General features: G+C 39.6%; 1 protein-coding gene across 1 annotated transcript in view; it reads left to right on the top strand.

The window, feature by feature from the left end:
• map1b (microtubule-associated protein 1B) overlaps positions 1-24806 on the top strand; it is a 96783-nt gene that overhangs the window by 5567 nt on the left and 66410 nt on the right. Inside the window, exon 2 of the mRNA XM_073048331.1 lies at positions 5093-5194. Coding sequence (XP_072904432.1) covers positions 5093-5194 — 102 coding nt within the window. The remainder of the gene's footprint in view (positions 1-5092; positions 5195-24806) is intronic.

The raw sequence follows: 24806 nt of genomic DNA, 5'->3' as shown, positions 1-24806 counted from the left end.
ACCTTTATGTCTTTGGAATGAAGCACCCGATGCAACACCACGCAGTCACGGAGAATATACAAACTTCTTACTGAGCGGGGCAGAACTGAAGTAGGGTGGCTGGTGCTGTAATAGCATTACGCTGTGAGCCAGGAGGCTCTTCACTTCCTTGGATGATTGAAGCTCCAGCAATACTCCGGGAGCTCAATAAGGTTCAGGGCAAAGCAGTTTGTTTGATTTGAACCCCACTCTTCGTTTTAAAGTGCCATTGTAGTGTGGCGGTTAGTGCAAAGCTATTATAGTTTGGGACGTCGGAGTTTGCAGTTCAATTCCGACGTCATCTGTAAAAAGTCTTTACGTCCTCCCTGTGCAAGGTGTGGGTTTTCTCAGGGCGCTCTGGTTTCCTCCCACAGTCCAATGACATATCGGTTAGTAAGTTAATTGGTCATTGTAAATTATCCCATGATTAGGCTAGGGTTAACTGGGGGTTGCTGAGTAGCACGGTTCAAAGGGCCAAAAGGGTCTATAATGTGCTGTATCTCAAAAAATAAATAAATCTCTTCCTCTACCCTCAGAACCCTGTGTCTACAGTGGACAACGTCTCCTGAGTATACTGCACTAAATTGCCAAGAGAAGCTATTGCAACACCTTATATACCATTTATTATCTAGAAGGGTTGGTGCAGAGGTGAGATGGCACACTACCACCTCCAATGTTCATTCCATGATGGCTTGGTAACAGCTCTTGTCACCCGGCGTTTCACTCCTGGTAGGGTCACCCATGGCAATAATGTCAAAGGGGAGGTTCCAGACAGAAGGATCCAACCAAGATCTCAACAGTGAAGTTGGCAGAAGATGATTTGCACATTATTTGATTATAAAAGCACCTTGACTTTGAATCTTTGAATGATAACACCTCGCAATGGCACTGTAGGTAGAGGAAGGCTGCAGCAGTGAAGGTCCTCCAGTTGTCTTGCATGCCACGCCACTGGACCCTTACCCGGATCTATGCCCATGTGATGGCTGCCCATCACGCATTAATCAAAGTCACCCCCAGGCATTCTCCATCAAGGGAATCCATCTTGATTACAATGATCCGGAATTGGCCTCCACAACCACCTGAGGCTCACCAACAGAAACCTCTTGGGAGAACATCATACTCGACTAGATTGACAGTACTACCTTATTGAATGGGTCTTTGTTAAACAAATTCACTACAAACACTGCAGTTGTTCAAGAGGGGTTTACCACTGCAAAATACAAAATGCTGGAGAAACTCAGCAGGTCAGGCAGCATCTTTGGAGGGGAATAAACAGTCAGCATTTCGGGCTAAGACCATCCATCAGAAGGCTTTACGGTTACAAATCCAGCAACCCACCTCGGTTGTAGGGATGCTGTACAGACAAACGCTGCAGCAGTTGCATCCATCTCTCCCGATCATGGGCAAGTGCCTGGGTTGTGGCAAAGCTCTCTCTGGTTCACTTAGCAATGTTGTCTGCCCATTTCTTTCTCTGTCTGCCCCTTTTTCTTTTCCCCCGCACTGTTCCCTGAAGAATGGTCTTCGAGAGTCCACTTGATTTTGTTATGTGAACATACCATCTCCAGTTTCCTCTTCTTTACTGTGGGCAGTAGACCTTCATTGTGTCTCATGTGCTGACTAATGGTTCTTCGTACTTTGTTGTTTGAGACATGGCCTCTATAAGAGATGCCGAGGAGCCTTCTGAAGCATCTCAGTTCTAACGCCTGGATCTTCTTTTGCAGTTCTGCTGTCAAAGTCCATTATTCACATGCATCCAAGAAGGTGGAGAGCATAAATACATGCAGGAGTTTCAACCTGGATCTGAGAACAATGTTATTTCCTCAACAGATTGGTTTTAGTTTAGCCAGCGTCACTGTTGTTTGGGCTGTCCTTGCAAGGTCTTCAGGCTTTGATCTTCCTTGGCTGATGATGGTGACAAGGTACTTGCACCACTTTACAGTCTCTAGTTCTTGTCTACTGACCGTGATCTTTGTTGTGATTGGCTCCTCACTGTTTCTCATCAGCTTGGTTTCCTCTGTGCTGATCTCCATGCCTAATCTGGTAGATGTATTGTCCAGATGGTTCACAAGGCAGGCTAGTTCATCCTCACTTCCTGTGGGCCCATCAATGTCATCAACAAACCTGAGTTTGGGTGTGATCTGTCCTCCGATGCTGACTGTGCCCATATGGTCTTCCAGGGCATTTGTCGTTAGTTGTTCCAGAAAAATGTTGAACAGTGTGGGTGAAATAAGGCAGCCTTGTCGGACTCCAACTGGTGTATGGAACCACTCTCCAACTGTACTTTGAACAAGTGCTGCGCTGAGAGCTTTGGGGTAGTGCTGATGGTTTGGATCAGCTTTTGGCCCATGTTATATCTCTTCATTGTGGCCCAGAGTACATCATGCCACGCACTATCGAATTCCTTATTGAAGTCTGTGAATACGTGGAAGATGTCCTATTGATGTTGGTGTATTTCTCTCACAGTACTTGGAGGTTGAATATCTGTTCTGTTGTACTTCTTGCACGTCTGAATCCAGCCAGCTCTTTGGTGATTATTTCTTTTGCCTGTGGTTTCAGTCTGTTCAAGGTGACTTTTCAACATCACTTTGCGTGCGTGGCTGATAAGGCTTACGGTTCTATGACTCGGGTACTGCTGAAAGTTGCCTCTCTTGGGGAGAGTAATGATGAGTGACTTTGCCCATGGTGTTTGCCATTCCCCGGTCTGCCAGATTTTGTTGCAGATGCTGGTGAGGATGTCTATGTTCTATCAGCTCAGTCAGGATGTTGTCTGTTCCTGCAGCTTTCCCATCTTCAGCGATCTTATGGCTGTTACTACTACTTCCTGCAGAATTAGAAAGTCACTGTCGTTTGACGAGTCCCGGCTTGCGGATACGCTGGGGTCTCTTTGGGTCTTATGGTTGTAAAGGTCTGAACAATACTCAGTCCATCTGTTGAAACTGTCTTCATGTTCTGTGAGACAGTTACCTTCTTTGCCTTGAAGGTGTTGACTCATATCGGCACAGTCTCTGTTTAGTGAAGTCCTTCATAATTGAAATGCTTGCCTACTGTTCTTGTTCAGGCTGCCTTCTATCTCTGTACACTGTCTCTCAATCCAATCTTTCTTGGCCTTAATCGTGTATTTCCAGATCTTTTTGCCGATCACTTTATACTACAGCTCCTATTGTTATGTTGTTAGTTCACTTCAGACCTCTTCCAGTGTCACACATTTCCTCTGTTACCTTTACCTTATTAGGGAACATATGGATGCGTGCAAATCTTCATTCTATTTGATCCGTGTATTTATAACATATCACAATATTTTGTCATCTCATTTTGTATATTTAAGTTAATAGATTAAAAAGATTAAAAATGCTGCCTTGTGCAGTGTGCCCACATTACACTGAAGAGTTAAGAAATACAAGTTATTAACGATGCAGTTTTTACAACTTGCAGGAAGTCATAAAGTTATCTGTCAATTTGGCACAGTCAGTGTTAAATAAAATTAAAAAATAAGACTTGATAGGGTTGTAGTTCAAACGTAGTTGGCTTGGGTCCAGTTCAGCAATCAGGAGCCAATCCAAATCCTGCATGGGACAAACCAAACTGTGATTTATTCACCTCATAAAGCTGGAGGCATGTTAGTATGCACTAATGTTCTGTATGGCTGCCCAAGTGAAAATATTTTGTTATATTTCCTTATAAAGAGCCTTTGTATAAAAGGAAAAAAACTATAAACAGACTGAGGATTGATATGAATATTTTCAAGAACTCCTTCAAGATTTGAATGGATGGCTTTATGATCAAGTACTTAGAATTAAGAAGCTTAAGTTATTTCATTGCTAGAAATAGATTCACTGGGAACTGTGCAGAATCATTGAGCACCATTGACTTTGTCATTGACTACAGTTGTTCGCTCTGGTTCAGGAAGAGGGGTTTAAATATTGAAAGTTTTGGCTTGCTGTAATACTTGGAAGCTACCTTTGCATTCCCAAACAAGAATAGTAACATCTTATATCCTCAGTTGAACTGGAGTAGAAGCAATAGAAGTTCTTTTCTGCTTGACCAATTTAGTACTTTAAAACATTATAATTTATCAATCATTTATTTTGATTATTTGTTTATCATTTCCTGCTATTTTATTATTCTTCATTTTAAAAAGCTGTAAGTGCATAATATAGAATCAAAATCAATCTAATTTGAAATAAACCTCTTTCTAGATGATGTTTCATTTACAATGGAACCAGTAAATTAGTGTCTGAACCACTTGCCTCTTCCTACAGCTCACTTGCTCAGTTAGATGAATTTAAATAACCTTAGACTTACAAATTGAATCAAAATACAAGATTTGGTGTTAAACTGCACACAGTGGAACATTATGCAGTAAGTACTTTTGCCCATTTTATTCTGCATTCTCCTTCAGTCAGTGACTTAAGTTGGACTATTGATCATTAAGTTGAGATGCCAATTAGGATCTCAACCATGTGCACATATCAAGCATCAAAGATCATGCGTGTGTTTGGTTTGGGTTAAGGATAATGAACCAGGCATAATATTTTAACCTAATAGTTACACATTTACCCAAATGATCATAATCTAGAGTAAAAACACTTAATTTTTTCTTCCATGACAAATAACACTGTTCAGCAGTGGGACTCTGATTAATGCAGTCTTAACTTAGATGAATTACAGAATGCTGAACATTAAACGATACTCTCCTAACTGTATGGTTCAGAACTAGGTTGTATCCATCAAATGGAAATGATGTACAATAGCATGTTCAAGCCAGCACTGCATTCTATACTTTTGCAGTGTAATTTTATTCCATCTTTAGAATCTTCCTGGTGAATTTTTGGAAATGGTTTTGTTCAGACACAATATTAAACAAAACATCACACACAAGGTGATAGAGGAACTCAGCAGGTCAGGCAGCAGCTATGGAAATGAATAATCAGCCAACGTTTCAGGCGGAAACCCTTCTTTGACTCAGAGCTTCCAGCACCTACATTATTAAAGACTGTACAATGCCAATACTTTTTCTTAACATGTTTTCTCATGTGTGCCGAAGATATTACATGTTGCTGTGTTATCTTTTCAGGTATTCGTTCCTGGGACACAGACTTAATAGCCTGCAATCTAGACCAGGAGCTCAAGCTCTTTGTGTCACGCCATTCAGCAAGATTTTCAGCAGATGTTAGAGGTAAGATATATTGCAAGTTCACCAGACCTGTAAGTAGCAACAGGTTTGTAAAATGGTAGAGATTAATATTATCATAAAGTTGATCTGGTAAATCCTTGACTTCATTTGATGCAGTACTGAAATGATTTTAGCCTTTCACAATGCACCTAGTGATTACTATATCAATAGCATTTATATATGCTTATAGAAAATAATGGAAGAATAGAAAGAGATAATGAAAGTCCAAATGACTTTATCCCATTAAGACAAAATTAAATAAGTTTTCCTAAAATTCTGCCTGTTTTTCAAGTTTTTTATCTCCAAGTGATAAATATTTTATTCATGCAGCTGAAGGATCAGTAATTTAGATGCTTAAAAATCATTTTAACTGCTTTCTTGGAGAAATGAGTACCATTTGTTTTTAGATAGTAGGTTGAAATTTTATAGGGCTTTCTGTAGTCACCTGTTATAATTTTTGACAAGAACACGTTTTTGGAAGTCCCACCAGATTCATGGTGATAGTTCAGATAAGCTTGCATAGAATTTTAGCACCAAAGTCTTTATAGCCTGGAAACACCAACTAATATTAATTAATTATCATGTCCAGTGAAGCCACTGTGGACATGTTTGGTTCTTTTAGTAAGTACTTTAACAATTTGTGAAATATGAAATGAAGAAACAAATAAATAAAAGTGAAATTTGAATGCTTAGAATAGTTTATAGCATCTTTATTAAGTAGGAACCATAAGTGGATGAAATTTGATAAAACAAGCAGCAAAACTTGACACTTGTACTTCATAGAGTCATGTCATTTTTATGTGTTATGCACCATTGACTTGGCATGACATGTCAGGGTGTAATTTGTAGCTGTACTTGGAAGAAACAAAATTGACATCCTCACTGATAAATAATTTTTATAATCTAGCACTGTTTTCCACAGTCTTAGTTTGCCCTATTGATGAATCAAGATGTATAAAATTGTGCAGTTTCATTTACTATTATCGATTATGTATAGCTGATGGCTTTCTTCGTATTTCTGTATGCATTTGCACAATGACGGAGGGAATATTGCTGTGGCACAACACGGCACAGTGCAACATGAAGCAGTTGTATCAGAATACCACAGGTTTGATGCCAGACTAGAATTGACCAGAAGTTTGATTTGGGAAAAACTAATTTCAACACCCTTCAGATGGGGAGAAATCAGATAATATTGTCTCTACTGATGTTATCAAGTGACCACAACTGGGATTCTGCTGCCATCAGGAAGAAGGTACATAAAACCATAAGACATAAGAGGGGAATTAGGCCATTTGATCCATTGAGTCTGCTCTGCCATTCAATCATTGCTGATCCTTTTTTCTCCCTCCTCAGTCCCACTCCCCAGCCTTCTCCCCCTAACCGTTGATGCAGTGTCCAATCAAGAACCTATCGAGCTCTGCCTTAAATACACCCAACGATTTGGCCTCCACACCTGCCTGTGGTAATTAATTCCACCAATTCACCATCCTCCGACTAAAGAAATTTCTCCGCCTCTCTGCTTTATATGGACATCCCTCTATCCTGAGGCTGTGCCCTCTTCTCCTAGACTCCCCCACCATGGGAAAAGATCTTTCCACATCTACTCTGTCTAGACCCTTCAATATTCAACAAGTTTCAATGAGATCCCCCCTCATCCTAAATTCCAGTGAGTGTAGACTGAGAGCTATCGAACGTTCCTCGTATGATAACCCTTTCATTCCCAGAATCATCCTTGTGAACCTCCTCTGAACCCTCTCCAATGTCAGCACATCTTTTTCTTAGATGAGGAGCCCAAAACTGTTCACTATATTCAAGGTGAGACATCACCAGTGCCTTGTAAAGCCTCAGCAACACATCCCTGCTCTTGAAATGAAAGCTAACATTGCTTTGCCTTTCTCACCACTGACTCTACCCGCAAGTTAACCTTTAGGGTGGTCTGCAGAAGACTTCCAAGTCCCTTTGCATTTCAGATTTTTGGATTTCTCCCCATTTAGAAAATATTCTGTACATTTATTTCTACTACCAAAGTGCATGACCATGCATTTTCCAACATTGTATTTCATTTGCCACTTTCTTGCCCATTCTCCTATTCAGTCTAAGCCCTTCTGCAGCCTACTTGTTTCCTCAACACTACCTGTACTCCACATATCTTCATATCATCTGCAAACTTGGCAACAAAGCCATCTATTCCATAATCTAAATCATTGATAAACAGCATAAAAAGAAGTGGTCCCAAAACCGACCTCTGTGGAACACCACTAGTCATTGGCAACCAACTAGTAAAAGAACCTTTTATTCCTTTTCAGAAGGTACAGGAGTCTCAGGACACACACCACTAGGAACAAGAACAGTTACTAGTCCTCAACCATTAGGCTCTTGAACCATAGGGGCTAACTTTACTCAACTTCACTTGCCCTTTAATTGAACTGTTCCCACAATGTGTGGATCACTTTCAAGGACTTTTCATCTCATCGTCTCAATATTCACTGTTTATTTCTCTTTTTCATATTTGCACAGTTTGTTGTCCTTTGCACATTGGTTGTTTGTCCCGTTGGATACAGTATTTAATTGATTCCGTGTGTTTCTTGGCTTTACTTTGTATGCCCACCAGGGAATGAATCTCAGGGTTGTATATGATAACATATATGTACTTTGATGATAATAACTTTATTTTGAACTTTGAACTTGCATGGTCAATGCTGAAAATGGCCTGACAGAAGTATTGCAAATTACGAGAGGCATTGATTGGGTAGATAGTCAGTCTTTCTTCAGAGGTGGAATGCTCAGATAGCAGAGGTGACAGTTTTAAGCTGAGAACTGAAATGTTTGAAAGGGATTTGTTTTGTAAGTTGTTTTCCACAGAGAGTGGTAGGTGCCTGGAATGTGCTGCCAGGAGAGTAGGTAGAAACAGATACAATAGTAAGGAATGTATCATAGAAAATAATGGGAAAGCAAATATATCAGCACATAAAATAAAAATGGACAAAGTTAACAAGACTTGCATATTACTTGATGCATGCAGTCAAAAATTCTCAATTCTGAAAATTGAGATATTTTTTGCAGTTGCTTCTCTTTTCCAGTATTTCTTGATTTTTTTAAAGAGATTGGATTTTGTCATGATTTGAATCAAGAATCAAAATTACTGCTTGTAGGGACAGATCTCTGGACAGATTACTTCACTGAATGACTTCCAGATCTCCAGTGAAACAAAAGCCCTTGGCCTTGGAGTCATATGGAAAGCAATTCTTAGATATGTAAACATCTGACATACTGAGAAATATTAAATAAATATCTGAAATACAGTTAGCTATTATTCCTCAGTAGAATTTACCAAATATTTCAACAAAATCCACATTTGCACCCATGACAGTTGAAAACACCAATTACCGTGTTTTTTCATCATTGAGAGTATGTGCATTGGGTTAGGCTGTGATAATTGAGTGCAAGGAGGTCACCCCTCACTATGATGCAACTCTTTATAGGATTTAGTAACTTCTAAATGCAATTCTCAGAACTGTGCATTGGAATATTGATCAGTCAGCAGCATTCTGCAGAGACACAAGAAACTGCAGATGCTATCATCTAAAGGCATAAACTGTTGGAAGAATTCAGCAGGTCTGGTAGCATCTGTGGTGGCTGAGAGATGGTCAATGTTTTGGGTGAAGATCCTTTATTAAGACTGAGAATGTAGAGGGTAGAAAGGGCAGTGTGATGAAGAGAGAGGGAGGGATGAGACAGAGGCTGACAGGGAGATAAAGAGCGTGGAGATGCAGGGAGGGTGGAGTTGGGAGATGGTGTCTGGTGTGTAATAGGCAGAGACGGAAAAGGAGGCAGATGGAGTCAGATGTGGAGGGGGAAGGGGAGGTAGAGGCAGTACCTGAAACTGAAGGGTGATGTGGAAATACAAGAGGTTGCAAATGTTGGAATCTGCTAAGTGAGACAAATGATAAGGGAGGGATAATGGGAAAGAGGAATGAAACTGGGTGACTGGTAAAGGCAGAGAACGAAAAGAGAATGCAGGTTGTCTGAAACTGGAAAATTCAATGTGACGTTCTGTGATTGATTATGTTTTTTATTCCTGCACCATTTTGCAACTCCAATTGTAATCTCCAATTTAACAAATAATATTTTTTTCAGTAGAAGTTGCATTCTAATGAATTAATTGTAGTAATAATGAATGGCAATCTACTTTAATCTTGAGTGGACAATTAATTAAGTGGATCTTCATGTTTCTTATTCTATGTCAATCGTCTATATTAGTTTACACAGCCCATTCCCTCACTCATTTTCCATCGAGCCTTTTCTCCCCACATTCCCATCACCTCTTCCCAGACAGCACTGGACAGTTACCCACTATGGAAATTTACATTGGCCTAATAACTTGCTGTTTCAGTCATCTTTGGGATGTGGGAAGAAAGTCAGATGAACCAAGTTGATTTCAGGGAGAACAGGCAAACTCCAAACAGGCAATACTCAAGATCAGGGTTGAACTTGAGTCTCTGGAGTTTTGAGGCAGTAGCTGTATTAGGTGTGCTTTGGTTCTCCATTAGAAACACCGGGTAATGTCAAATCTCCAGGAAAACTGAGTGTGCTGGCAACCTTCATCTTGTTGTGTGCCATTTCAAAGAGGGAAACAACATGTATTCAATGGATTAATTTAATTCAATTTCACTTTTCTTCACTTGAAGAGAAACGATGAAAAGCCAGTGTTACGGTGTCTGGATCGAGCATTGAACTGATACTCACTTTCTGCAGCTGCTCAGTTAAAAGAGGACTTGAGAAATAAAAGACAGTCAGCATGTTCAGAAACTTGCATTAAGTATGTCAGTGATGTCAGTAACATCACTGCATTTATCTTTCTAAGTATTCCATATTGGGAAGTTTCATGATGATCCAGTCTTCCTATTTACATCTTATAGTGTTATAAATCTTCTGCCTTCTGGCTGGTTTATTGCTTTTCCTGAGATTTTCCAGCCTTCGCTTGCATTGCTATCTTAAGCTTTCTGTCTCTGAAAATGAGTACTTCATGTTGCAAACAGCCGGTTTAGTACAATGGACAGGCCTGTCCAAAGACAGCAATGAAATAATGCTCATTTTCCAGGAATGAATCTTCATTCCTTCATTGGTGCTATTCAAAATATCAAATTTTGCTCTGTGTCATACTAATCAGAATCAGGTTTATTATCACTGGCATGTGTTGTGAAAATTTGTTAACTCAGCAGCAGTTCAATGCAATACATAATATAGAAGAAAATAATAATAATAATAATAAATAAGTAAGTAAATCAATTACAGTATATGTATATTGAATAGATTAAAATAGTGCAAAAACAGAAATAATGTATATTAAAAATGTAAGGTAGTGTTGACGGGTTCAATGTCCATTTGGGAATTGGATGGCAGAGCTGTTCCTGAATCACTGAGTGTGTACCTCCTACCTGATGGTAACAGTGAGAAAAGGGCATGCCTGGGTGCTGGAGGTCCTTAATAATGAATGCTGCCTTTCTGAGACACCGCTTCCTGAAGATGTCCTAGGTACTTTGTAGACTATTACTCAAAATGGAGCTGACTAACTTTACAACCCACTGTAGCTTTTTTCTGTCCTGTGCTGTAGCCCCCTACTCTCCCCCACCCCCCATACCAGACAATGATGTAGCCTGTCAGAATGCTCTCCATGGTACATCTATAGAAGTATACTTTTATTTACTTGTACATCTTGTTCAGTGAATTGAAGAGCAGATTCTGAGTGTTAAGTAGAGCTAAACTTATAGCAGCCACTAAGTCGTCATGATTTTTTAATGTTATAATTTTTCTTAAGCAAACATAAGATTTGCTGAATTCTTACTATTGATAGGTGGTAGAATAGCAGATTTGTGCAAACCAAGAGTGAGATTAATAAATAATAAATTAGGAAAACAGTTATATTTAACAATGATTTTGAAAGCCAGCTGAAGATTTTAGAGGGCTAAGAGAGCAACCATTATTAGAACATCAGCCTCAGGACTTTAAATACAGTATTAAGCAAAGCCACTTACCACTGTATGCTTTAATGGTCAGTTGTAATTAAGAATGTTGTTTTCCATGGGGATGCTTTTCCTGGGAGTGTCTGAGTAATATTATTGCATTGTACTGCTATTTCCAGGATAATGCGCGCAGTGGAGTAGAATGGTAACATTTAATTTTGGCATTTTGGCATTCAATGTCTGTTGTCTGCCAAATAATTGCAGGTGGGGGTCTGAGTGAAGTGGGGAGGGGGGAAATGTTGGGAGAGAGGATGGGCACATTGGGCCCTTAGCAGAGGGTTGATTGTACAGCTAATTAAATCAATTCATGTAGAATGCAGAGTTTTTTTTTAGAAAAGGAGAGGTAAGAGAACCCTTGACAGAAAGAAAAACTATTTCTTCCTGTAGAAGTGGGATAATTCTGTAGAAATTATTCCAAAAAATTGAGAATATTTACATAAAAATTATATGTATAAAATCATTCTCATTCACCTGCAGCAATAATATTGACAGGTAAATTAGACAGCCATCTTCATTCTGCCTGGAATAATTTTGTCATTTTTTTGTAGTACAAACAAAATGAAGAACTTATTTTCCTTAGGTGCGTTTAGAAACTTACGAGTTGGCACTCTAAGAGCGAGAAAGTTGCAATTGCTGGAAATCTAAGGTAATAACAGAAAAGGAGGGACTACTTCACAGGTCAGACAGCATCTATGGATAGATGAGTGTTTGATATTTCTGTTTAAATAACCTTTAATTCTAATTGGCACCTTTAAAGGATTTTCTGAACTGATGATGTTGTGCATTGTGTTTTGATATTGATATTATGTGATGCATTGATACTGCCATTCAGTTTGTATTTTAAAGTATATGTTTCTGACTGAGCAACCATGTAACAATAATTTCCTTTGGGATAAATAAAGTTTTATGTTTTCTTTTCTGAGCCATTGAGCACACAAGTAATGGTGTAACAAGTGTCACTGTCTTGACACACTTACGGTACAGAGAGAGAAAGAAAGACAATAGGGTTCGTTATCCAGACTACCCATAATCATTCTTGCTTGAACATTACAGAGGAAGTTCATATGACAATTTCACCAGTCAGTTAATGATGTGTAATATAAAAAATGTAAAATAAGACAAATAAAATGATATTCCAAACTAAAATTAAGAGGGACAAAATAGAAGAGAATTAATATTATTATCCTGCAGGAAAATGTGTTCTAAAGTTGATGTGATTTAGGTATCACTTGTTAATTAGCTTTATATTTTATAGTTTGCCACTTAGAAGTAAGATACATGAGCAGTGAACATCTAAAGAATGTGAGATTGGCAGACTGTGGTGGCATAACAGCTGAGTTATTTCAGTGTAGGATGCATTGTTCCAGTTGACAACAGTAGTGAAATACTCCATCGGTTCTGCTGAAAGCCTTTCAAACTTGCACAGTGGAATAAGCAACATGACTTTTAAGCATAGAGAGAATTTAACAGCTTGTCTCCTTGTGCACGACTCTTACACTCATGAAAACATCTCATCATCATCTACCTTGTTAAGGCCTGTTAAAATCTTATCTGTTACCCCCATAATTCTAAATTCCAAGAATACAGACACAAAGAATACATGGCCTGTCTTATTAGAATAATCTAACCAGGAATTAGCCTGGTGAATCTCCTTGGCACTACTTCTAATGGCATGATACCTCATTTTTAAGGTTACAAGACGTGCACTGAGCACAATTTTCCATGTATGCCCTCACTGCGCCATGTTTAATTTCCTGTTCATAAGCTACAGCCTCTTTGCAATTAAGGACAACATGAAGGCTACTTGCTGGACCAGCCTGCCAACTTCATATACTAGACCACCACAATCCCTCTGAACTTGATTCAGTTGTAGTCTCTGCCCATTTCGATAATAATCCACCTTTAGATTCCTCTCACCAAAGCCCATGACCTCACACCTCCCCATGTCAAACTCCATTTGCCAGGTTTTCACCCAATCTCTCAGTCTATCCATATTGTGGCCTATCACACAATCACAATATCCTCATCACAACGTGCCCTTCACCTATTTCTGTATCATTAGCAAACTTGAAGAACTTACATATTGTCCCTTCCTCTGGGTCATTAATGTAAACAGTAAGTCAATTGAGACCCAAGAACTGATCCTGACAGCACTTCACAAGTTACACCCCTCCAGCCTAAAAGAACGTATTTATTCCAACACTTTATTTTTTATCTGACAACCAGTTTCAATTCATGCAAATGTACTTCGTCCTGTATCTTGACCCTTTAGTTTTTGTATCAGCATCTAATATAACACGTTGTCAAATGCCTCTTGGAAATGTAAATACATTATATTTACAGTTTCCCTTCTATCACCTCTCCCTGACACATGGTCAGATCTTTCATAAATGAAATTGTCCAATCAGAATCAGAATCAGGTTTATTATCACTGGCATATGACATGAAATTTGTTAACTTAGCAGCAGCAGTTCAATGCAAAACATAATCTAGCCGAGAAAAAAAATAAAAATAATAGTAATAAATAAACAAGTAAATCAATTACGTATATTGAATAGATTTAAAAACCGTGCAAAAACAGAAATATTGTATATTTTTAAAAAAGTGAGGTAGTGTTCAAAGATTCAATGTTCATTTTCGAATCGGATGGCAGAGGGGAAGAAGCTGTTCCTGAATTGCTGAGTGTGTGCCTTCAGGCTTCTGTACCTCCTCCCTGGTGGTAACAGTGAGAAAAGGGCATGCCCTGGGTGCTGGAGGTCCTTAATAATGGACGTTGCCTTTCTGAGACACTGCTCCCTAAAGATGTCCTGGGTACTTTGTAGGCTAGTACCCAAGATGGAGCTGACTAGATTTACAACCCTCTGCAGCTTCTTTCGGCCCCTCCATACCAGACAGTGATGCAGCCTGTCAGAATGCTCTACACAGTACAACTATAGAAGGCTTTGAGTGTATTTGTTGACATGCCAAATCTCTTCAAACTCCTAATAAAGAATAGCTGCTGTCTTGCCTTCTTTATAACTACATCAGGTTAGATCCTCAGAGATTTTGACATCCAGGAACTTGAAGCTGCTCACTCTTACCACTTCTGATCCCCCTACGAGGAATGGTATGTGTTCCTTCGTCTTGCCCTTCCTGAAGTCCACAAACAGCTCTTTTGTCTCACTGATGTTGAGTGGCAGGTTGTCAGGTTGTTGCTGCAGCGCCATTCCACTAGTTGGCATATCTCACTCCTGCACGCCCTCTCCTCACCACCTGAGATTTTAGCAACAATGTTTGTATCGTCAGCAAATTTATAGATGGTATTTGAGCTATGCCTAGCCACACAATCATGTGTATATAAAGTTTAGAGCAGTGGGCTAAGTGCACACCCCTGAGGTGTACCAGTGTTGACCGAGGAGGAGATATTATCACCAATCTGCACAGATTGTGGTCTTCTAGTTAGGAAGTCGAGGATCCAATTGCAAAAGGAGATACAGAGGATCAGGTTCTGTAACTTATCAATCAGGATTGTGGGAATGATGGTGTTAAATGCTGAGCTATAGTCGATGAACAGCATCCTGACATAGGTGTTTGTATTGTCCAGGTGGTCTAAGGCCATGTGAAAAGCCATTGAGATTGCACCTGCCATTGACCTATTGAGGTGATACGCAAATTGCAATGGGTCCAGGTCCTTGCTGAGGCAGGAGTTCAGTCTAGTCATGACCAACCTCGCAAAGCATTTCATCACTGTCAGTGTGAGTGCTACCGGGTGATAGTCATTAAGGCAGCTCACATTTTTCTTCTTAGGCACTGGTATAATTGTTGCCTTTTTGAAGCAAGTTTTCAGAGCCTTACCAGGTACTCCATTGGGATCTTCTGCCTTTTGAGGATTCACTCTCTTTAAAGACAGTCTACCATCGGTCTCTGAGATGGAGATCACAGGGTCATCAGGTGCAGCAGGGATCTTCACAGCTGTAGTTGTGTTCTCCCTTTCAAAGCGGGCATAGAAGGCATTGGGTTCATCTGGTAGTGAAGCATCGCTGCCATTTATGCTATTGGGTTTTGCTTTGTAGGAAGTAATGTCCTGCAGACCCTGTCAGAGTTGCTGTGCATCTGATGTTAATTAAACCATATTGCTAGTTTTGATTATATTCATCTTTCCTAAATGATTGGTTCTTTCCACTTTGAAATTGACTCTAGTATCTTGGCAATGATACCATTGATAAGGAAACAATATCTTTTATGACAAAACTTTTAATGAAAAGACCCCTGCTCTCAGGGAATGCTAGGAGAAATGTGATGCTAGGAGAAATAATGATTGTAAAGTATAAACATTCTGACAGGTTTGTTATTAGGCAAAAGGAAAACTTAAATGATTTTGGGTATATTTATTGAATCTTGAATCCAGAAAGTGATGCACGTAATTTTATATGCAGATGTTTCAATTTCAACTTATTGTAATGATTTTTTTCTTTAGCTTTTTTCCTCTCATTAATTGACTCAGGATTTGGCTCCACGATAGTTAAGCAGCCTTCCAGTATTTTGCTCAATCGGCTGTTCTTCATGTATATGTCTAGACAGTCTCTGCAGGTACTTTGACGTTTTGACCTTGGGGATAAAACAGTTGACATGTCCTCCCCCAGCATTCACACATCAGCCAGAGCAGGAATTCCCAAAGATCAGTCGCTCTCCATGCTCGATTCCCTTTTCAGATAGTCTGAAATAAATTCTCTTCCCTGAGAGGAGCTGCAGGCCAATCCTCTTAATTGTTATTTGTTTAAAAAATTCCAACCCCATTATTATTTTGTCTTTCATTCCTCCTCCTGGGTCTTTCGACTGTTTTGCATCCCTTCACAGACAGCTGCTGCTGGTGCTCATCCAGACAGGAGGATTTGTACATGAGTAGCTGCCAGCTTTTACCACAATCTTCCTGAGAGGAAGCAGGCAGCTTTTGCTTCTAACCACTCTATACTTCACTTGGCTGGAGAAAGGATGGGTGTCATCTCCCCACAGTTCCACAGTATGAATCATTAGTGCATCAATACTGAGCCTTTTTAAAGAGACAATACCATACTCGGAAGGTTAAAAGAACATATTTGGCTAATATATTCTCTAAATATATTATTTACATGGTAATTTTGTTCGTTGTGATAATTTATTCAGCCAGCATGCTAGACTACTAGTTAAGCAAAGCAACCTGGTCACTCCAGGAGAGTGAGCAGCTGTCAGCACCCAGCTCACCTTACGCACATATGGGGTTGAAGTTGGTCTTTTCTGTCATAAAACTGGAAATATCATTTGTACAATCCGCTCAATTTCCTTATTGAAGTCAATAAAGGCAGCGTGACAGACAGTGCTATTGACAATGGCTGAGTTCATTATTAGCTTTCCTTATTGGCTGCTGAGGGAGTGCTGTTTATTGTTGAAGCAGGTGAGATGCCATGCTTCAGGATTGCTTTTGTGGTAGGTAGGATGTCGTCAAATTGCCTCTTACAGATCCCGGCCACTTAGTTCAGCAGATGGCTCTGGCATAATGCAATCTGAATTGTCTCCTGAGGGGAATAAAAAGAAAATGAGAAGAAAAGTAGCAATATAAAGATTCCTTTTAAAAATGGTTCAATTCCGCAGGGGGAAGAGATTCCCCATGTACCTAATACAGGGTAGTTGTCATTTTACAATTAGTATATTTTGAAGAAGGATGGCTGTAATTACACATAGATCCACCTGCACCTCACATAATAAAGCACTTAAGATTCTTCTGAAGCACGGCATACCTTTGGGATACATTTGAATACATAGTTAATAATATGTATTGTAGAGAGCCTGTTTTACGGTATATGCTTACTGCTGATACAGGAACCAAAACAGAAAATGCTTTAAATATTTAGCAGATTAAGCCATATCTGTGGGAAGATAATCAAAGTCAATGTCTCAGGTCAGAAATCTGGGTGTAACAGTTTCTCATTCTTGCAGGGTAACTATCTTGCTTTGTATGACAATAAACCAGCACGTTAACATACTTACTCTTATCGTCAAATTTCTGACCTGAAGTGTTGGCTAATTTTCTTTCCACAGATGCAGTCCGACTTGCTGAGTATTTCCAGAACTTCCTGTTTTTGTTTTATATTTCCAGTATCTTCAAATTTTTTTTGATTTTTCACTGTTTCTACTATAACAAATGAATTACGTTGCATTTTTATATTCAGTGGAAAGGTGCTAATGACTTAAAATGATATTGCTTTGGAATTCTATTTGAAATCAAATAGAATTGATCATACTTTTCTTGGTTGGTATATTTGTATCTGGGTTTTTTCTAGTTTGCATCCTGGCTCTTTTTGCATCATCATTCAAAGCTGCGTTTCTTCGTTCTTATATTTGATAAAACGGGTGTAATTTCCCAGAGAGAAAGAACTGGGTCTTTATTTCCAAAAGCAAATGGAATTTGAAATGAAATACAGCTGTAATTTGACCCAATCTGTCCCACTTCTGATTTTAATAGCGGCTGGGTGAGAGGCTAGTGATTGGTCTGCTCAGGGAAAGTGGACTGGTTATTTGACTATTACAAGTGCGGTGAGCCTCTGGACTGCCCGTAGATGGAATTCCCATTTATAGGAAACCTGAGCGGGTTCTAAACCTTGGTGGCCTCTATATAAAACTCAGCTCCAAGCTAAAATCCAGACTAATGTGAAGAGAGCTCAAAGGCATGAATATATTTGCTTTTATGCAAATTTATTGCTGACAATAAATTCCTATTGAAGCTTAAATAGTATTAATTGCATGTAATTAATTGACCAGGCTGTAGTTTTCATAAATTTAACAGCATCCACCAGTTTATGTTTCTTATTCCCGTTTATGAGAATGTTCCTAAAACACTTTGGCAGCATTTTCTTTAGTACTGCAACAGTATTATCAATCAGTAAAATCTGACATCCCCAGAGAATACATTACTACAATGTAGTAGGCCGGTTATATTTAAAATATACTGCATATTTGTAATAGATTTTTTGCATTAATGCTATAATCAGATAATATAAATTCTTGTAATAGTCTGTGAGATTGTTTTTTGTTCAGCAGTTGCTTCATTAAATGCCTCCTGAGGTCTGTAGTAGGTGCTTCTTTGTCCTTGGAGCCTGCCTCATGAGAACATTACTTGTGCAGCTTGTGAAAAATACAGGACTTGCAATTACAAATTGACACTTGTACACTTATTTATGCAAGAATAAAATAGAATAAAATCATTGCAGAACCAGGAAAGTACACATACCCGTCAGCAGGCTTCAGAGTTTCAGTGGATGCAGCAATGATTAATTTTAGAAAATGTAAAGAGTTGAATTTTCTGGCTGTCCCAGTCTTATTTTTTCAATTCTGATTTTCTCCCTTCACTTCATCCTTTACGTTCTATAAGGACTATTTTAAGTGTACATTTGGCACGTAAGATTTACGTGTTACAGAATGATTTAAGTTGTTTATCTAACTTCCAAAGCCCCATAGAATAAAATATACAGCATAAAAATGTCTTATTTTATGTGGGGTTGCCTTGTGCTTACAATGAATATGTTTAGTATACCATCAGATTGCTAGTATTATCTGAATAACATACTCTGTAGCAATTGATGTTTATGGCACCAATAACATAGCTGCAGTCACTGTGCACTGGGTATCTTTGGATACATTAATATGTCCACCTAATAAGTAAATGGAGATATTCTTCTCTTTAACTACAGATCATGCAAATAGAAGTGAGGTACAGGGCATAATCATGAACATGCTTAAGGAGATGATTCCTGATCTAAACTACCAATGTGGAAATAACAGTGAAGCAATAGAAAAGTTGCCAAGTAAAAACAGGGATGTTGGGAGAGATGGAATCTATGATGTTGAAGCAAGTTGGACTAACTTGGGATGGTGAAGCTATAAAGTTGGCAATAGAAGAAACTTGCCATACGGTCAGCTCATGGTCCTGAAAAAGCCCAAGAGCTCTTCATGTGTGGCATTAGGGATGAACATGCAGGTGGAAAATTAAAGAGCTCCAAAATGACAGTTTTCTGTGGCAAACTCTCTTGTGGCTTGTCCATTCCCAGTAGCATAATCCTGGGTTAGTAGAGTATGAGTGTGGAGAAAAGAGGGTGGAACTAGTTGACAAGATCTAGCAGTAATTCTCAATCCCATGATTCATTGACAGGGTTTTTTTTATCTACAGAGATAAGAATTGTGCAAAAGGCATGAAATAGGTGAGAGATGGTCAAACATATGATGAATGTAATAGAATTAATATGATGAGACTTGGAAAAAATGGACCCAGCAGTGCCAATGTCCAATAAAGTGGTGAAGGACTTTTTTTAAAGGAAGTCTGCATTAAGACTTTACATGGCACTGATGAAACCGTAAGGAATTGAATATGCTGAGGAATTGATTTTGGATGAATAGGCAGCACAAGCGCTTCAGAACAAAAAGGAGCAAGTCCTATATCAGGGTTGAGTATGACTGAGAATGAGATTGCTGTGTATTACAATTGAGTGCTACATCATAGGAGCCAGAATCAGTTGGATTATATTTAATTCAGGTAGGTAGGCAAAGGAGGCAAGGAGTTCACCCAGTATCCTGGTACGTTTTTCTGCTCTGTTCAACCTCATGGTAATTTGTTTGACTGTTGGTGTGGAAGTCTGCAATACTCAAATTGATTGCTTTGTTTGCCTGCAACATTTCAGAAGTGCATAATAACCTTACAAAGGCTGAGATGAAATGCTGGTGTCGTGTGAGGTCCACTTTCCTCAATTGCTATAATATTCTGTTTCTGTAGAGTGCAGTGTATTATTTCAGAAATACAGCTGTGCTTGCAAGCTTTAGTCCAACGCTCTCAGCAAGCTTTTACTGCAAGCCTATTATTTTCTGTTGCCAGATTCTGCAGGATTTCTCAGCAGCCCTGGAGAAAATGTGATTGTGGGATGAAGTTTCAAGCTTGAGTTCGAAAATATCTAATGACTGAGCACTTCAACTGCAATTAATTTTTGAGGACTCAAAGACTGAAAAAGTTTTAGCAGATCAGACTATGGCCATTTGATAACTTTCAAAGTTCAGTTTTTCTAATAATAAAGAGTTTGCATGCCTTCAAGACACACGTTTAATAAAGTAAGATGGAGAATGAATGGTTATACTAAATTTAAATATTCTTAAATTAAAACGGGGAATTACTCATTCTGGTGGTGTTCTCAAGGGTTTGCACCTCGCTAAGCAGGCAGAACTCATCTGTCTGTAAGCTCCTTGAAAGGATACTCCCTGTGATTGGATGTTTGTTGCCAATGGTCTCCATCCCCCATTCATTATCATACAGCTACTGATCTCATGAGACAGCTGAAGGCTGCTTATTACTAACCTTTTTCTTGTTCCAGTCAAATACCCTGATTTATTTAGTACTTGATATCAGAAGATACCTGAATTTGATGGACCATTTAAATGCCCACATTTAATGAAAGCTAATTAATGGGCCATGACAAGAACATCATTCATTACAGTTAATTAGCACAGAATGGACAACTGTACGAAGCTGTCAAAGTCATCGTTTCAAAGTCGGCTGCGACACTCCCTTTAAAGCTTATGTTCTGAGACGAGCTTTAGTTTGATTCGCGGTTTTCGGACTGCCTCAAATTTTCTTCTGGAGATATTAGACATTGAAAAGTTGTAATAAAATAGGTTTCATAATCTCATCAGAGTAAATTATTGTTATTTTTGAATTGTAATATAGAATTATTCAGTATTTTGTACCAAACGATTCAATTAACAAAATTCAAAAGGCCTTTATTGTTATGGAAAATGGTGAATTATGACTTGAAATTCAGCACTTTATATTAAGATGCACAAATTGTAAGATATCCCAAAATGCTTTATTTTCCAGTGATTACTTTTGAGCTGTGATCTTGTGTTTCTGAACATAATGATTTAGATGCTGATATCACTGTGGAAAGTAAATGAGTTCATTCGTTGTCAGTGATGTTGTTTCAGGTAAAAATGTTAATGTCACTCTTCAATCAGAGAATTATCTACCACAGCAGGTCTTTTGGCCCTTTGTATGTTGAGGCTCTTCAAATGAGCTGTCCATTAGTTCCACGTCTTAGCTCATTCTGCTGAGCAGGGAGTCACTGACAGGCCAGAGTAGGTGAGGTTGGCAGATTTCCTTGATAAAGGAGACTAGTAAATCAGAAGTGGCAATCCAGTTGTTTCATAGTTAACAACGTCACACTAGCTTGGTGTTGCTAGGTGTATTATTGAACTGGATTTTAGTTCCCCAATTGTATTGATGGGATTTAAACTCAGTTCTCAGTGTCATCCTGAATGTGCCTTTTCCATTTTGAAGCAGAGAATCCCAAGACTTAGCAGGGAAGTTACATTTTTTTCCCTAGGGGCTTTGAGAATGTTCTTAGGTCTTTTCCTCTCTTCACCTGCTAATCACTTGCTCAGACAGAGTTTGGAAGAGAGTGCCTTGGGAATCTGGTGCCCTGCACATGACTGTGGTAACAATCAGGTTGTCTGTCACTGGGAAGGTCTTTGAAGGCATTCTCTTCAATTAATTGGTCGAAGGGTTCTCCTGTTTCAGTTGGCCAAAGTAATAGAGATAGAAGTACATTTCGGCTCCTGGTGCATGCTGTGTCACTCTTAGATCCTGGCTGATTTGTTTTTTTTATCTCAGTGCCATTTTACTACACTAACCATACAATCCTTCATTCCCCTAATGTCCAGAAATCTATCAATTCCTGTCTTGAATATAGTTGCAGAGCCGACATCATCCTGTTGGTTCATCTCAAAAGCATCACTACCCTGTGGTGAAGTAGTATGTTCTCATCTTGGTCCTGAATGGCTGGCACTCTTCCCCACCCCCAGTTCTAGACATCCCAGCAAGGGGGATAAAGCAATTCCGTATCTCCTCTGTTGTGAATGGCAACGTGGATTCTATCTTCTTAGAGGCATGCTGGACATTGTCTTTACCATGTGATAACTACAGGGAAATGAAGTGAGCAACGTCTACCTATGCATGGTCTTCGTTTTACACCAAGAAGGTCTTCTTCTGTGAGGCATTCTTCTCAGGTTTGGCAGTTCAGAGTAATTCAACTCCATCTTTTGTTTACTTCATGATGGCAGGGAGTTGTGATTTGGACCCATGGGCCCACAACAGGCCCATTCTTGGTGCAGGGATATGATACAGGCTGTGTCTAAGTGCACAACACTCTTCTCAAATCATATTCATTCTAATGCTGCACTCACTTCCATCAATCCTATTCTTCAATTGTGCAGAACACCCTAAAGGTTAACTTGCAGCTAGAGTCGATGGTGAGGAAGGCAAACGCAATGTTAGCATTCATTTCAAAAGGTCTCGAATACAAGAGCAGGGATGTGATTCTGATGCTTTATAAAGCACTGGTGAGGCCTCACCTTGAATATTGTGAGCAGTTTTGGGCTCCTCATCTAAAAAAGGATGTGCTGGCATTGGAGAGGGTTCAGAGGAGGTTCACAGGGATGATTCTGGGAATGAAAGGGTTATCATATGAGGAATGTTTGATAGCTCTGGGTATGTACTAGCTAGAATTGAGAAGGTTGAAAGGGGATTTCATTGAAACCTTTCGAATGTTGAAAGGCCTAGACAGAGTAGATGTGGAAAGGATGTTTCCCATGTTGGAGGAGTCTAGGACAAGAGGGCACAGCCTCAGGATAGAGGGGTATCCAGATGCAGAGAAATTTCTTTAGCCAGAGGGTGGTGAATTTGTGGAATTTGTTACTACAGGCAGCTGTGGAGGCCAGGTCATTGGGTGTACTTAAGGCAGAGCTTGACAGGTTTTTGATTGGACACGGCATCTAAGGTTACAAGGAGTCTTCACTGTGGAAGACACTAGCATTGTGCCAGGTGTTGTGGTGTGTGAAGGAAGAGAAGTGGGGGCAGTTACTATTACAAGGGAGAAGGTGCTCGAAAAACTGAAAGACCTAAAAGTCACCCGGACCAGATGAATTGCACCCTAGGGTTCTGAAAGAGGTAGCATTAGAGATTGTGGCGACATTACCAAGGATCTTCCAAAAATCATTGGACTCTGGCATGGTGCCAGACGACTGGACATTGCAAATGTCACCCCACCCCACCCCAAGAAAGGAGGAAGGCAGTGGAAAGGAAATTATAAACCAGTTAGCCTGACCTCAGTGGTTGGGAAGATATTGGAGACAATTGTTAAGGACAAGGTGATGGAGTACTTGGTGACACAGGACAAGATAGGACAAAGTCAGCATGGTTTTCTGAAGGGAAAATCCCACCGGACAAACCTGTTGGAATTCTTTGAGGAGATTTCAAGTAGGATAGATAAAGGGGATGCAGTCGATGTTGTACGTTTGGACTTTCAGAAGGCCTTTGACAAGGTTCCACACATGAGGCTACTTACCAAGTTCAGAACCCATGGTATTAGAGGAAAGTTACTAAGATCATTAGAGCAGAGGCTGATTGGGAGAAGGCAGTGAGTAGGAATAAAAGGATTCTTGTCTGGTGGGCTGCCAGTGACTAGTAGTGTTCCGCAGGGGTTGGTGTTAGGACCACTTCTTTTTATGCTGTATATAAATGACTTTGATGATGAAATTGATGGCCTTGTTGCCAAGTTTGCAGATGATATGAAGATTGTTGGAGGGGCAGGTAGTGTTGAGGAAACAGGTAGGATGCAGAAGGACTTAGACAGATTAAGAGAATGGGCAAGGAAGTGGCAAATGAATTATAATGTTGGAAAATGTATGGTCATGCATTTTGGTAGTAGAAATAAATGTGTAGACTACTTTCTAAACGGGAAGAAAATCCAAAAATCTGAGATGCAGAGGGACTTGGGAGAGCTCGTGCAGAACATCCTAAAGTTTAACATGCAGGTTGAGTCGGTGGTGAGGAAGGGAAATGCAATGTTAGCATTCATTTCAAGAGGTCTAGAATACAAGAGCAGGGATGTGATGTTGAGGCTTTATAAGGGACTGGTGAGGCCTCACCTTGAGTATAATGTACAGTTCTGGGCCCCTCATTTTAGAAGAGATGTGCTGGCAATGGCAAGGGTCCAGAAAGAATGATCTTTCATAAAGATCATTCCAGTAATGGAAAGGTTATGGCTCTGGGGCTGTACTCACTGGAATTTAGAAGGATGAAGGGGGGTCTGATTGAAACCTTTTGAATGTTGAAAGGCCAAGACAGAGTAGATGTGAAAAGGATGTTTCCCATGGTGGGAGAGTCTAGGACACGAGGGCACAGCCTCAGGATAGAGGGGTGTCCATTCAAAATAGAGATGCAGAGAAATTCCTTCAGCCAGATGGTGGTGAATTTGTGGAATTTATTGCCACGTGCAGGCTGTGGAGGCTGGATCATTGGGTGTAGTTAAGGCAGAGATTGATAGGTTCATGATTGGACATGACGTCAAAGGTTATGGAGAGAAGGCCGGAAAATGGACTTGAGGAGGAGAAAAAAAATGATCAGCCATGATTGAATGGCAGAGCAGTCTCAATGGGCCCAATGGCCTAATTCTGCTGCTATGCCTTATGGTCTTATGGTATTTTTTGAGAAGGCCGGGGAGTGGGGCTGAGGAGGGGATAAAAGGATCAGCCATGAT

The sequence above is a fragment of the Hemitrygon akajei genome, chromosome 6 (genome assembly GCF_048418815.1).
Source record: "Hemitrygon akajei chromosome 6, sHemAka1.3, whole genome shotgun sequence".
NCBI classification, from domain to species: Eukaryota; Metazoa; Chordata; class Chondrichthyes; order Myliobatiformes; family Dasyatidae; genus Hemitrygon; species Hemitrygon akajei.
Note: the sequence above shows the minus strand (reverse complement) of the source record. Positions and strands in the feature narration are given on the sequence as shown.